Source organism: Nycticebus coucang, chromosome 6, assembly GCF_027406575.1.
Source record: "Nycticebus coucang isolate mNycCou1 chromosome 6, mNycCou1.pri, whole genome shotgun sequence".
NCBI classification, from domain to species: domain Eukaryota; kingdom Metazoa; phylum Chordata; class Mammalia; order Primates; family Lorisidae; genus Nycticebus; species Nycticebus coucang.
In genome coordinates this window covers 130,585,427-130,601,142 of record NC_069785.1, presented here as the reverse complement: position 1 = coordinate 130,601,142, position 15,716 = coordinate 130,585,427, and the positions used below count along the sequence as shown (strand labels likewise).

Sequence of the window (15,716 nt, the reverse complement as noted above, 5' to 3'; positions counted from 1 at the left end):
GCGCCACCCTAAGACATGAGACTTTTTAAGTGAAGCTGAGTAACCCATGAGGGAAAAGGCAGTCTACCAATAATTGTTAAGAAAGTAAAAAGCAACTTAATTCTTCCCTTCAGGAAGTATTTTCTATAGGGGGAAAGGAATAGAAAAGTGAGAAGAAACAAGGGAAGAGTGGCAAAGAACAACGCAAAGAGACACAGAGCAGAAAGAAAAAGAAGAGAGAAAGAAGAGGCAGGTGTGTTGCAGTGGTGAACGCTGGAGCCAGCAATGATGGGAGGAGAGAAGGGGCGACTGTCCTCTCAGAGGCAGACCTCACGGCTGCACGCGATTCAGCTGGAGGCTGGCTCTGGCCCACACAATGCAGACTCCTTACTTCTTTAACAATGCGCCACTGGGAGGTACAACAGTGACCCAGACCATGTGCACCTGACTAGCTATGAAGTGCCTTACTATGGCCCCCAAACCACCATCTGGCCAGGAATTCTAACTCTGTAAGTGACAGAAATCTTGGTTAGGGTCCAGAGAGCTGAGGGAGAGTGATGAAGAATGAAAATTCAAGATGTGTGTGCGTCACCTGATAAACTGGACTGCCTGGTTTCTATGATTGACGACTTGGGCAGTGATAGTAAGAGGGGTGTGATGGGATCCTTTGCCTGCCTCTAGCATTAATAGTACATTGAGCAGATGATGGAAAACATAACTGATAACCTGGAAGAGAAAAGAAATTTCAATTTAAAATCTCACAGATAATTCAAGGGCCCAGAGTGATACAGACTCTAGGAAACCACTTCAAGACATGTGAAGGTAAGTCAGGTTAACATAATTGCTAGCTGAATACTGGGGATGTGTTTTTTGATAATCACTGGGCATTCAATAAATATATAATGTAAACAGTGTGAAAGAATTGTTATCATGGTAAGAACATCATATAGTTTCTCTCTCCACCTCCTACATATTATAAACCAGAATTTAGGGCAATTCATTGTCATTTATAAATGGCAAAGAATACTAATATTCCCTTAAAAAAGAAAAGGGGAAGATGGCTGGGTGTGGTGGCTTACACCTATAACCCTAGCACTTTGGGAGGCCATGGTAGGAGGATCGCTTGAGGTCAGGAGTTCAAGACTAGCATAAGCAACACAGTGAGACTCTGTCTCTATAGAAAACAGAAAAATTAGCCTGGCATGGTGGCAGATGCCTGTAGTCCCAGCTTCTTAGCAGGCTGAAGCAGAAGGATGGCTTGAGACCAGAAGTTCGATGTTGCAGTGAGTTACGTTGATACCACTGCACTCTAGCCCAGACAACAGAGCAAGACTTTGTCTCAAAAAAACAAAAAAGAGTCAGGAAGGGAAAGAATGATCGCTTACACTTGTATTTTACCTGTAGTTTACAAGGAATCTTTTAATACACTATTTCACATAATTTAGTCAACTGGTTAATTCCTTCATCCAGTAAATAAAACATTTACTAAAAACCAAGTCTGTGGTTGTATTAAGCACTTTCACATATACAGCTAGATTTTACTATATTTAATTTTAAACCTCACAGAAACTCCATAAGGACATAAATAATTTTCATTGTATAGATAATTTAAAAAACTCCAAAGGTAGGCTGTCCAAGTTTAAGGGCTAGCCAATTAAAGACCTGGTTACCACTTGACTAGTCTTAAAAAAATAAATAAATAAAGATCTGGTTAAAACCACAGTGCCCCACATTAAATCAATACTTTCACAATTAAAAAAATACATCTTTTGAGACACAGTTGACCTAAATGGATACATTTTCCCATCTATTTAATCTTTTTTTTTAGTCTCATTTTGCTGCCCTTTGTAGAGTGTTATTGTGTCACAGCTCACAACAAACTCAAATTCTCAGGCTCAAGTGATCCTCTTGCCTCAGCCTCCCGAGTAGCTAAGACTACAGGCACTCATCACAATGCCCAGCTACCATCTATTTTATCTTTTAAAATGCTAAAAAAAAAAAAAAAGGGGCATGGAAATTAAAAGCATTAATGTGAATTCTATCACATTCCTTTTTCAAGCACACAGAAATGATAAAGCTAAAAACAAAGTATCGAATGTTTTGTACATAACAAAACATGGCATGGTACTCAGCATTTGACATGCTTAGCATGCTTCCTTTTTTTAAATTTCAGATTAATGTGAGGGTACAAGCAATTAGGTTACAGTGTTTGCATCTGTTAGGTAGACTTCCTCTTGTTGATGTGCCTAATTTCATTGAGTCTTTTTTTTTTTTTTTGTAGAGACAGAGTCTCACTTTACCGCCTTCGGTAGAGTGCCGTGGCGTCACATGGCTCACAGCAACCTCCAGCTCTTGGGCTTACTGATTCTCTTGCCTCAGCCTCCCGAGCAGCTGGGACTAGAGGCGCCCGCCACAACGCTCGGCTATTTTTATGTTGCAGTTTGGCTGGGGCTGGGTTTGAACCTGCCATCCTCGGTATGTGGGGCCGGCGCCCTACTCACTGAGCCACAGGCGCTGCCCAATTTCACTGAGTCTTAATCCATAAGGAAGGTAAGACTTTTTATTCTTTTTGTCCAGATGCAAGCAATGACACTTTTGTCAGGTTTTAGGACTCATAAATGTGTGACACATTGCTAGTTAGTGGTAGGGTCAGAATTTGAACAGAGATGTGTAAAACCCCAAGTAATGTTTTTAATGTCAATGAAAGTCTACCAAGAGCCCAAATCTTAACCCTGTTATTGCCTCTGCAAATTAGCTGTATCTCGGCCACCAAAAGTCACATGACCCTGGTTCATCACAGTTTTTGCAAAGTATTATTGCTTTATTAATGATATCTAAGTTTAGCTCTACCGTGCACATAACCCTAACTCCAGTGTTTATGCTAGTGACAATATTAATGTCACTTGGGGGGCCAAGCCCAGACACCAATTCTCACCAGGAATGAGAACTTAAAATTCTTGTAGGATACCAACTATAATAATACAAATACTAACAGAAATACGGAGGTACACATGAATTGCCAAAGAGAAACTTAAAAATTCTAGGATTATTCTTTTCAGAATGATTTGATGAATTTCTTTTATAAAAGTAACTGCTCAGCAGCTTATCCGTTCCTCCTACCTTATTTACATCAGAACAATTTTTTCAGCTTAAAACCTAACAATAATTTGCAGTGGCCAACAAATATTTTGATATATAATTGGCAATGAAGAACTGACATTGAACAGAAACAGTGATGTCTATTACACAAATAATAGAAGATCCGGTAAACTAAAATGGCGTTACAGCAAAGGCTTTTACAGTCTTTCCACTGTATGGTCTGTCTGCTTTCAGTTCAACTAGTAACTAAATCAGACCCTCATCTCCTTTACCTTGTCTCCTTGTCCATGAATTGAGGAACACAGCAAATATAATCCATGATAGGCCAGTTCTGGTACGTATTTTGCTTGGTTAAGATCTCTAAAGAAAAAAGGTGAAACGTTACTTAATGAATATGATTTTACTCATGAGTATTTCTTAACTCTCAAAGCCATATTTAAATGAATAAATTCTACCCATGTGCCAATCAGAATAGAATGGCATTGATATTTCTGCTGGAACAAAAACGATTACACTATATTTAAATTGTAGCACTGGAAGATTGAATGGCTCACCTAACTTGTGTAATATTAAATTCATGAGGAACTGGCTCGAAATTCGTTAATGCAACAAAGACCTGGAAAACAGATACCGAAAAAAGGCCTGATTTTTTTTTTTTTTGGCACTCATTAAATATACCCTTTGAAGTTGTCCCAAGGTTCTTGTAATTTTCACTTACCTCTACACAATTCTGTACACATTGTGGCTTCTCTTTCAGGGAAAACTTGGGCAGAAGCCTTAAAAAATTCTTCAAAAGGTGAAAGATGGCATTTCGAATTTGAGCTAGGTCTTGGGTAGAAAAACAAATATTCTCTTCATCTTCTTGTTCTTCTATAATTTCATCCATCTAGATTACAAAGAAATGCATGGGGGACTGGGTGATAATGCCTAGCCCTCTGCCCCACAGTTTTTGATTCACTCAAACCCAGCGCAGTTAAATTCCAGGTAGATGCTGACAGAGCTGATGTGAGTTCAACCAAGTTGTTCTAAGTCTGTTCTAGGTTTCCATGGTCACAATGATAAGTTACCAGGTGAGATGACCACTTTAGTACTTTCTAGCTCTGTGGGGTTTTTCCGTCAATGAAAATTCTTGTGCTTCCTGGAAAAATTCTTGGTTGAGACAGTCTCACTCTGTTATCCTGGGTAGAGAGCCCTTGCATCGCAGCTCACAGCGACCTCAAACTATTGAGCCCACGCAATCCTCTTTCCTCAGCCTCGTGAGTGCCTGGAACTACAGGCGCCTACCACAACGCCTGGCTAGTTGTTCTATTTTTAGTAGACAGGATTTTGCTCTTGCTCAGGGTGGTCTTGAACTCCTGAGCTCAGGTAATCCACCTGCCTTGGCCTCCCAGAATGCTTGGATTATAGGTGCCCAGCCTGGAAGTCTTGATGTTAATGAACCTCTACCATTCTACCTTGTCACACAGGAATTTGGAATTAAAACTATTCAGCTCTTAAGGACACGCGCCCTCAGTGTACCTCAACCACCCCCTCTGCCAACAAAACGAACATGAATGTGGCAAACACACGGGTAAGAACGTTGTCAAGCATTCCTAGGAACAGGGCTGAGGAGAGATGAGCAAGACAGTAGAAAGATGGCAAGGCAGAAAAGTGTCCTTAGAAGTGTATGAGGTACAGCTAGTATGGAGCAGCCAGTTTAAAGAACCTTTTGCGGTCGGCGCCTATAGCTCAGTGGGTAGTGCGCCAGCCACAGACACTGTGGCTGGTGGGTTCAAACCCAGCCCAGGCCTGCTAAAACAACAATGACAACCGCAACAAGTTGTGGCTGGCACCTGTAGTTTCAGCTAGTTGGGAGGCTGAGGCAAGAGAATCGCTTAAGCCCAAGAGTCTGAGGTTGCCGTGAGCTGTGATGCCACAGCACTCTACCCAGGGTGACAGCTCGACACTCTGTCTCAAAAAAATAATCATCAAAAATATAACTCAATCCTTAAACAAAATCATGTATTTATATAGATATGTTTTATACACTTAATCTTAGATAAAAGGCCAAGGAGTGATTCTGTACACATATGTTTTATTATCCAATTTCCTTCTTACATCAATATATTCTTTCCTGGGTGGCTTTCCTCTTTTTCTGTGCCTCGTTGGGTTAGCCTGAGAGCTTGTGGGCTGCTCTTTCTTCCTTTTCCGACTCGAGGTAGATTCCTGAGGCCAACTCTTCTTCAGAGTCTGAACACATTTGTCAAACATCACTGGGTGGAAAACTTGATTGGCTACGCTGCCTATTCATAAAGAATAAAGAGTGAGCAAGCGAGAGTTCATAGTCTTCAAATACATCTGCAACAACACATGAGAAGTTAAAAAGCACAATAAAGGCTTTTCACTAACTTAGAATAACAATGAACCTTGAGCAAAAGAGCACCATTTTCAACATTTAAAAACAGAAGGGAATTGGCAAGAACACAGCTTGCTGGAAGGCAGCAAGTGGCCCACACTAACAGCTAACTCTTTGCCCTGGCACAAACCTCAACCTTAATCAGAAGGAACGGCGTCTGGCAAGGGAAGAGAAGAGTAAAACTGGGTTTCTATAACCACTGCCTTTCTGAGAGAAAGCCCAGTGACAACTAAGACACTGCTTAGCAACAAAGTTCTTTTTTTTCTTCAAGACAATGTCTCACTTTGTCACCCTCGGTAGAGTACTGTGGTGTCACAGCTCACAGCAACCTCAAACTCTTGGGTGCAAGCGATTCTCTTGCCTCAGCCTCCTGAGTAGCTGGGACTATAGGCAGCTGCCACAGTGCCCGGCTATTTTTAGTGATGGGATTTGGCTATGGCTCAGGCTGGCCTTAAACCTGTGAACTCAAGCAATCCACTCACCTCGGCCTCCCGTAGTACTGGGATTACAAGTGCTAGCCACCATGCCGGGCCAGCAACAAAGTTCTTCAGGAACTTATTTCAAAAGTCATTATGGGAGCATTAATAGCATAATTAAGGGTTCAAACCTTTAAATACCTTTTTACCTGTTCCCGAATCATCCTTAACATTAATTACACATGCATTTATGTGAATAAGGACAAGCAACAAGCTGACACAATTTATGATTTTCTTTTCCACATCAATTTTGAGTTCTCCAGCTCAATCTCTATGTTCCTCTCTCTCTTGCCTTGAGTTTGGCATAGAGAGAATGGACTTGTCCAGTGCCCACAGGAGGAGCAGCCATGTAAGCGCTCTGACGACAGGGAGGCAGGGCACTGTTCACAGACAGATTCCTTTCTGGTGCTTTCTTTCATCCAGTATTACTAGCTACTTCCATGCTCTCCTGATCAGAATGACTTTACCTATTTTTTGAGCACCCACATAGGAAAGAGATTAACACAGGGACTCTCCACAGCGATTTTTCTCAGTCTGGACAAGCAGTCAGGAGGAGAAAAGGTATATCAGGACGTCAGGTGGGGTGGGGAGAGTGGGACTGATGCTCGTGTTATCGCTCAGATTATTTGCATTAGGTGATTGACACACAGTATAATTTCAAAAGACAAACACATGCAAAGAAAAAAGGGAAAGAAAGTTATCAACCCCCCGAAACATGCCATGTACTCCGCAGACTTGCTCACTCAATCCTCAGCACGACTCTGTGATACGGATTATCACTGCCCCATTTTATAGGAAACTAAGTGTAAGGACTGAAAATGATTTGGAAAGGAAAAGTGATGAAAGATTTGTCCCATCGCATCCAGTACACGTACCTGGTACTTCCAGTAGCAGAAAGTAAAGCCCAGCAGCATGAAGGCCGTATTCTCGATACTGCACGCTGACGCTCTTCTTATGAACTATCTGAACAAAGTGATAGAATAATGCCACCAGCGTACTGTGGGAAATGTTATTCTCAGTGAGGAAGGTCCAAATGCTCTGTGCGGAAGGGCAAATCACAAAAGCCAATAATTAGAAAAATCTCCTACTATTTGAATTTTATAAGTACTTATGGCCTTCCAAAAAGGCCACCTGGCTCTTAATGATAAATGTACCATATTTATTTATTTATTTCAGATAGAGTCTCATTTTATCCTCCTTGGTAGAGTGCCATGGTGTCATAGCTCACAGCAACCTCCAACTCTTGGGCTCAAGTGATTCTCTTGCCTCAGCCTCCCAAGTAGTTGGGACAGTAGCTGCCACAATGCCTGGCTATTTTTAGAGACAGGGTCTAGCTCTAGCTCAGGCTGGTCTTGAACCCCTGAACTCAGGCGATACACCTGCCTTGGCCTCCCACAGAGCTAGGATTACAGGCATGAGCCACTGCACCCAGTTAAATAAATTTTTTAAAAGAATTTTTTTGGTAAATTTGAAGCACAAACACTTTTGAAATTATTGTAGCTTAAAATTACACTAAGTCTGGCTCAGCATCTGTGGCTTAAGAAGCTAAAGCGCCAGCTAATACATCTGAACTGGCAGGTTCGAATCCAGCCCAGGCCTGCCAAACAATGATGGCTGCAACTAAAAAATAGCTGGGTGTTGTGACGGGTGCCTGTAGTCCCAGCTACTTGGGAGGCGGAGGCAGGAGAATCACTAGAGCTCAGGAATTGGAGGTTGCTGTGAGCTGTGATGCCACGACACTCTACCCAGGGCGACAGCTTGAGGCCCTGTCTCAAAAAAAAAAACACAAAACACTACACTAAATCTTTTGGGATACCATGTATTAGTGATTGCTCAGCAAGTTAGCTCTCCATCTAGATTAAATGTACCTAAATCCATTTATCATTAATTACTAAGGAAATCAGAGCAATTTATCTAAATATAAATGTTCTGCAGATGTGAGCAACGGGAGCAGGAGACACTGGAAGCCTCTCCCTCAATACATTTCAGAAGTAGCCTGGGGAAGAAAGGAAAGAAACCCTAGAATAAAAACCACAATTTTATTAATTTCATCACTGTCCTATACTTTCTCTTTTTAACCAGATGAAGAGGAAATGGGTTATTGAACTGAACCAAATGCAGCAGGAAATAAATATGGTTTATCTCTGATACTGTATCTTAAATAAAACAAAGGCCCAATACATTTAAGCAACTGGCTTTCGTGCTTGCTGCTTCCTTGAATAGACAGGGGAAGTGTCAGCCAGCTTCAGATTAGCCCCACTGCTTAGCACATGCCTCCTGACAGTGAGACCACTGAAAGTCTTTTCCTTTCCTTCGCTAGGAAACTTCTGGAAGCAATCACTTCCTACCTTCACAGTATCACATCCTCATTCCTAATGCCACCTGCACTTCCAGGGCACTCACCTTGGAGGTCACGCGGGACCTGTTTGGTCTCTTAGGCCACGTGAGCCCACAGCCACAGTCTGGTCTTGGCCATTCTCCCTCTGCCTTCTGACTGCTCCTTCTCAGGCCCTTGCAAACAGCTGTTTCTGTTCTGTCTTTTCTCCCTAACTGACCTCCAGATCGCTGTATTCCTACACACACCTGGATTGAGAGGACCCTCCTCTCTCTCCTGATCTTCTAGTCCTTATTTCTAACTACTTGTTACGCCTCTCAGAACTGCACATCTCCTAACAGAATTTCGCGTTCAAAAGTCTACACTGGAACTCATAGTTTTCACTTAACCTTCCTCTTTCTCCCTCATTCCCCAGCTTGGTCACAACGTCATCTTCCCAGTTTCAGAAAGTTTCTTTCTTTTGCTCTCTCCCTACACTCAGTCAGTTTAACACTTTGCAGCATGTCTGAGCTATCTCACAAGGGATTCCTAGTTCATAAACCCCTACTAATCCTACTTCAAAAAATGTTCCTAAGAACTAGGAACTTTGTTTCCAATTCCCACAACTGTAACTGCAGACCATGCCACTGACACTTATAACACCGGCATCACCATAAAAGTCTCCCAAGGGATCTCCCTTGTATATATTTTTCTTACTTCAGTCCATCTATGGTCAAGAACATTTGTCCTAAAACAGGTCTATTCACGTTACTTAGTCTACTGTTCACTGTAACCTCTTCCAGATGGGGCTGACTGTGAGATTACACTTTTTACACTCTGGTTCACAGGTCCCCTTAGGCTCACAGTGCCACTGTACTTCCCCAACCCCTGCAGCTGAGTTAATATATGCATGATGGTTAGAACAGAACCTCATAAACAAACCCATTAAAAAAGTTTCAACTTCACAGTTCGCCCTCACTCAAAGCTCTGAGACCTCTCCTCAGTCGACATAACCATCCTAGGTCCCGCCTCACATTTCTTTTTTTTTTTTTTATTATTAAATCATAGCTGTGTACATTAATGCGATCATGGGGCACCACACTGGTTTTATAGACCGTTTGACACATTTTCATCACACTGGTTAACATAGCCTTTCTGGCATTTTCTTAGTTATTGTGTTAAGACATTTACATTCTACAAAGTTTCACATATATCCTTGTAAGATGCACCGCAGGTGTAATCCCACCAATCACACTCCTTCCACCCATCCTCCCCACTCCTTCTCCTATCTCTCCCCCTTCCCCCTATTCTTAGGTTATAACTGGGTTATAGCTCTCATGTGAAAGCCATAAATTAGTTTCATAGTAGGGCTGAGTACATTGGATACTTTTTCTTCCATTCTTGAGATACTTTACTAAGAAGAATATGTTCCAGCTCCATCCATGTAAACATGAAAGAGGTAAAGTCTCCATCTTTCTTTAAGGCTGCATAATATTCCATGGTGTAGAGAGTGCAGGGAAAACCCTTAAAGAAATCGGTCTGGGCGAGTATTTTATGAGGAGGACCCCCCGGGCAATTGAAGCAGCTTCAAAAATACACTACTGGGACCTGATCAAACTAAAAAGCTTCTGCACAGCCAAGAACACAGTAAGTAAAGCAAGCAGACAGCCCTCAGAATGGGAGAAAATATTTGCAGGTTATGTCTCCGACAAAGGTTTAATAACCAGAATCCACAGAGAACTCAAACATATAAGCAAGAAAAGAACAAGTGATCCCATCGCAGGCTGGGCAAGGGACTTGAAGAGAAACTTCTCTGAAGAAGACAGGCACACGGCCTACAGACTTAGGAAAAAATGCTCATCATCTTTAATCATCAGAGAAATGCAAATCAAAACTACTTTGAGATATCCTCTAACTCCAGTAAGATCAGCCCATATCACAAAATCCTGCCTCACATTTCAAGAATTCTGTGTGCTATTCTCGCCCCACCACTCACAGCTCCCTCCACATTCCATGTCACATCGCTCCTTTGCCGGCAATGCCTTGCAATGCTAATTTCTGTTAGTCAACACCTTACTTATCTAGGAAGATTCAGCACTAGCTACTTTCTTTCTGGAACCTTCCTAATTCTGCTGTGCTCCCTTTCCCTTGGCCCTGTTAGATGATATGTACATCCTTCTTAGAGCACTTTTTACACTCTGGTTCACAGGTCCCCTTAGGCTCACAGTGCCACTGTACTTCCCCAACCCCTGCAGCTGTGTGTGGTTGATGGACTCACTTTTGCCAGTGCTCAGGTCCACTCTTCCTCCCTGGAAAGGCCCTGGACCTAGGGAGAGGCCAGGTATCTTAATGATGCCTTTGTCTACCTAAGTACGTAACACAGCGCTCAACATTATGTTGAAGGAGTGTTGAATTACATGATTTAATTTTTGAACAGTTACATGAAACTTGTAACTGAAATATTTTTATTTACTTTCCATGTTTCAGAGATGTTGATATCTAAGTCGTTTTTGCTGTGTTTCCCAATCCTTCTGTTTTTTTGAAAAGTAGTGAATGATTTAAATATTAATAAGCACACTAGGTAGAGCTCAAAATTCAAAGGAATTCTTTGGATAACTCTGTAATTCAACTAATCATTCCTCAGTTGATGAACATCAGACTCTCTTGTAGTTAAGGCTTGAATTGTTAATTACATTTTCCTTTTACTTCTTTCCATTTTTAGTTTGTTTGTTTTTTTCTTTGTTTTTGCCTTTTTATGTTTCCTTTAATTTGCTCTTGTAAAAAAGTGGTCATGGCTTGGGGAAAAATATTAGACTAATACCTTGAACTGTTTTGGAAGTGATTAGGATATTCCAATTAAATGAATGAAATTCTTTATATTACTCATATTGTACTCTATATAAATTGTATGCTAAAAAAGCTAATCTTTAGATTATGATGATGATTTTTATCTTCTACTTTTAAGACCTCAAGTTGACTAGCTTAACTTTCTATTTTCTTACTTCTGTGGATCCATGTTCTTCAGTAGCGAAGGGGTAAAGGCTTTCATAGAGTTTTGTGAATGCACCCAATCCAGTCTCTATGATCTCCGCCTCTATGCTGACATCCAAAGGCTCAGTCTCTGTGAAATCCAGTTCCCACACTGTGTCCACCCATCCTAAGGGAAAATAAACAATGCAATTAGTAAGTGCTCTATAATAAGTAAATTACCAATCACCTTTAGACTCCAGGTACATCAAAGAGGAGAAAAGTTTATAAGTCACAACTCACATTTAACTTGTCATATGTAGGTGTAGTGTAATTAAAGGTAAGCAGAAAAGGTGAAAAGGATCTTTTTTTTTTTTAAATCATAAATGACAGCTGGCTATTAAGTTAACTACCTTCCAAAAATATCAAGGAAGAAAATCCTGGCTGGGTACAGTGGCTCAACCTGTAATTGTGGGACTCTGGTAGGCCAAGGTAGGTGGATTGCTTGAGCTCAGGAGTTCAAGACCAGCCTGAGCAAGAGCGAGACTCCATCTTTACTAAAAAGAATTAGCCAGGCATGGTGGTGGCTACCTGTAGTCCCAGCTACTTGAGATCAGGAGGTTGAGACAAGAGGATTGTTTAAACCCAGGAGTTTGAGGTTGTTGTGAGCTATGACACCACGGTACTCTACCCAGGGTGACAGAGTAAGACTCTGTCTCAAAAAGAAAGAAAATGCTTTTAAGACGTAACAGTTTGGGGGAATGACACGTTAAAACACTTAATGGTCAGGCCTTCCCATGTGTCTAATCTAGACAGCAGAGGTTCATCAGATTAACAGTCAGGCCTTCCCATATGTCTAATCTAGAGAGCAGATTAGAGGTTCATCAGATTAACGGTCAGGCCTTCCCATATGTCTAATCAGATTGCCCCAGACGCTCCTTTGTGAAATTCTCATAACCAAGTTAATAAGCCCACATAAGGTATATAACATACTTTATTGTGCCCTTGGACAATAATGGAGCATGAAAAAATAAGATATGATTTCCCCAAGAAGTTTAAACTAGAGGGGGCAAGGCAGATTCATACTCATAAAGATACTCAGTGACTTCATAATACACTGATGTGATAAGGTCGTATTAAGACAGCATATAACTGGATTTCTTGACAATCTCTCTTACCTTTAAACTCCTACTTATCTCACAAACTATATTTAATGTTTTGTGAACTTCAACTTACCATGAAGACTAGATGGAAAGATGTGGATATCTCAGATAAAGTATTAATCAGGTGCTCCTTCAAATTAATATTCTAAAAATATTTGTTCACCACTGATTTAGAGAAGTTGGGCCAGGGTATAAATAAATAAAAACAGAGACAAATGGGTAGCCTCAGCCTTTTGTTCATGGCTCTGCACATTATGTGGCACTCAGCAAATGAAGTGTTAGAGTTAACTAAGACCATCTTCCGTAGAATATACTCTGCCTACCATCTTTTGTCACTTGAGCTTGGACCTGGGGGAGGAAGTCCCTGTACCTCAAGTGGCTCTGTATAACATCCTTCCAAAGATACGCAACATGCTGCCTTAAGGAAGATACGAAAAATACAATCGAATCTCTCTGTATTTTCAGTTAAAGCTCATTATAGATTACAGCAAAAGTTACCCCACTTCTTATTATGGCTTTTTCCATGATAGCTCCCAAGACAGTAACTGGCCCTGATATCTGCCATTTGTTCACACAAGTCTTCTGTATTGATTGTTGAGGAGAATATAGGGAAAAGTGAGTTTGATTATTTTTCTTCAATATTCTTATAGTATTCAAAATAAATCCCTCACTACCTATTTTCACACTGTCAAGCAGAAGATAATTTCTGCTCTAATTTAGAGGAAAGCCTCTAAATGTGCTAGGGATACAGAGAAAATGCTGGAGGGTTCTTGTCCACAAAGATCCTACCATCTCATACTTAGGATACCAAAAAAGAAAGCCTATGATAGAGGAAAGACCATAAAATTTTCATTAGAACAAGGTGGATATTCTGACTTGATTCCCTTACATACGATTAGTCTCCACTTCATCATTGGGAACACAGGATTGTGAAAGGTAATGTGTACAGACAGCCTAAAAATGTGCTAGCCACATAAAAGATACTCACTGAATGATAGTTATTATTTTCACAATGAATGAGTTGTTAAAATAGAAATAGATGTGTAAAACATAAAATGATACAGAACTTAATAGGAAATATTACCAGAGGAGGAGGAGGGATAGAGGTGGGTTAGATGATTCTTTCCTTGGACTTGAATATAGGAGTTTTCCAGGGAAAGAAATGTAGCAAAGTGTACCCCAGAGAGCACAGCATAACCAAGCACAAAGGAAAAGAAAGTATAAAGTATTTAGAAATGAACTAAATACTAAAATAGCTACAACATAGGGTTTCAGGGTAGAGGGTGAGAATTACTATGTATTTAGCAGTTATTATGTGCCAGGTATGAAGCCATCTTCACAAAAACCTTCTGACATTCGCTTTATAATGCCCATTTGATAGATAAAGACATTGAGGCTTAGGAAGGTGAATTAAGCAACTTGCCCAGTAATACATGGTTGCCATGTGGTAGAGCTAAGAAACCTATTCGAGTATTCCCAACTCCACAGTTATACTCTTGGAAAAGAATACTGGAGAGAATGGTGAAGGCTCTTTTAAGGCATGCCAAGGATCTGGTTATCTGTTCAGGAAATGTAGGGGAAACATTAAAGGTTTAAGAGACTTGACAAATTTAAAGTTGTTTTCAAAAGTGGTCCTGCAGAGGTGTGGAGGATGGGCTGGCACAGTTAACATCAGAGAACAGCTAAGATACACTCCCACAACAACCCAGGGTGGTTATAATGAAGGCTTGCGCCTGGGCTGCAAGCACTATCAGGAATGGAGTGGGAGGACCAGAGACACCTCCGAAGCAGGAGAGGTGGTGGGCCCGAAAGGGGACACGAGAATGCCACGTCTGGTGCCGTTAGGGGGCTTTGGGAATTCCCGTTTCATTCATGTGACGTTTGATGATGCCTGCGTGTGAGACATCCAGCTGAACCTATGAACATGAAGTTCAAGAAATAAGTCTGGCAGAAGAAAGCGAGTGCAATTTAAAATCACAGGAATAAATAAAAACACACACATCCACGAAGATTTGCAGAATAAGCAGAGTTAGGCGGAGAAAACAGACGCACAAGTACTAAAAGAGACGGGCCAACATCAGCTTTTATTTTTTTAACGGTTACGTGACTGGGTTGAGCCTCTGGGTTAAACTCGGTGGACCACTATCCTGGTGTGACACAGCTCCAGGGGCCCCAAACCCTGGCGACAGCCCCCTCCCCCACCCTCACTCGCACCTCGGCCCGATCCGGGCTAAGGTGCAGTCGGAGATGCAAAGCATCCGAGGTCTGCACCCGGGGCCTCGCGGCTGCGTCTCCTCACCAGGGCTGAGATCCAACGGGCACCAAGGCTGCAGGCCGCTCCCAAGGTCCCGCAGCGCCACCATGTTCTCCCGGGAATTGGTTCCTCTCCGCGGAGCTCCTCAACTTTCAAAGCTCGCTCCCGCGCGCGCTCCGAGACGTTCCTGCGGGCCAATCAGAACGTGCAGAATTTCCCATCGCCCAATCACCGTGCAAGCCGTTTTCATGCTACCAACCAATCAGCTGAGTCGTGAACGCACGCGCAAAAAAAAAAAAAAGAAAAAAATGGGGCAGGCTGAAAACTGGAGGCTGAAACAAGGTTCATCAGGGTGATTTTTCAGCTTTTCCATTAAAGTAGAAGCCAATAACTAAGCGAAGGCCTAACAGCGTCTTTCTAGCCTTGTTTGTCACAAGTGGGAGGAAATGTAGAGTAGTTGGGACAGGGTACTTCCTGCAATAACCGTCACCTTTGCCCCCGTCCGGCGACATTTCGCGTGAGTGTCAAGGGGCCACCTTCACCCCGTCAGCCCTCGAACGTTGTACATAACCGAATCTGGAAGGTAGCCCAGCGTTTGTGGAGCTACAATGATACAAAGAAAGCAAACAGAGGGATTCCGAGAAGACATCTGCAGTTCTTTTGATTTTGCCTGGGCCAGGATTCTACTGGGAACGGGCTGCGGCTGCCATGTCGGCTGAGGGAGTGACAGCGCGCCCCTGCCACTGTGCACTTGCGCAGTGAGCACGCCGCCTAGCGGCCGGGAGGCCAAAGCTGGAAGAGAGCGTGCGCATGCGCGCGGCGAATCCAGCGCATCCGGGCTGGAGCTCGGCTTCCCCCTCCCCCGCCCGGCGCCGCCGAAGCACCTGGGTGCGTTGCGCCGCCAGAGGCTGGGCAGCTGCCTGTGCTGCTCGGTGCAGGACCCCACCTGGTGGGCGCAGGCCACGGTCACCCGGCTCTGCGCAGCAGCCCTCCTCAGCATTGCCCCGCCCGCCCTCGCCCGCTCACTGCCGCCGGCGGCTCGGGCTGGCTCCGGGCGGCGCTCCGCTCC

At 42.6% G+C, this 15,716-nt stretch overlaps 1 protein-coding gene across 3 annotated transcripts in view; it reads right to left on the bottom strand.

Moving 5' to 3' along the window:
* NCAPD3 (non-SMC condensin II complex subunit D3) overlaps positions 1-15,716 on the bottom strand; it is a 64,040-nt gene that overhangs the window by 47,790 nt on the left and 534 nt on the right. Inside the window, exons 1-9 of one of the 3 annotated variants that reach the window (XM_053595792.1) lie at positions 15,138-15,261; positions 14,693-14,834; positions 11,266-11,420; positions 6,825-6,987; positions 5,176-5,360; positions 3,797-3,964; positions 3,633-3,694; positions 3,351-3,438; positions 572-705 (exon numbers count right to left, since the gene is read on the bottom strand). In XM_053595792.1, the coding sequence (XP_053451767.1) occupies positions 572-705; positions 3,351-3,438; positions 3,633-3,694; positions 3,797-3,964; positions 5,176-5,360; positions 6,825-6,987; positions 11,266-11,420; positions 14,693-14,756 (1,019 nt within the window). In that variant the 5' untranslated portion in view covers positions 14,757-14,834; positions 15,138-15,261. Of the gene's footprint in view, positions 1-571; positions 706-3,350; positions 3,439-3,632; positions 3,695-3,796; positions 3,965-5,175; positions 5,361-6,824; positions 6,988-11,265; positions 11,421-14,607; positions 14,835-15,137; positions 15,262-15,716 lie in introns of those variants that run through there. The other 2 variants (XM_053595793.1, XM_053595794.1) reach the window with 2 other exon arrangements.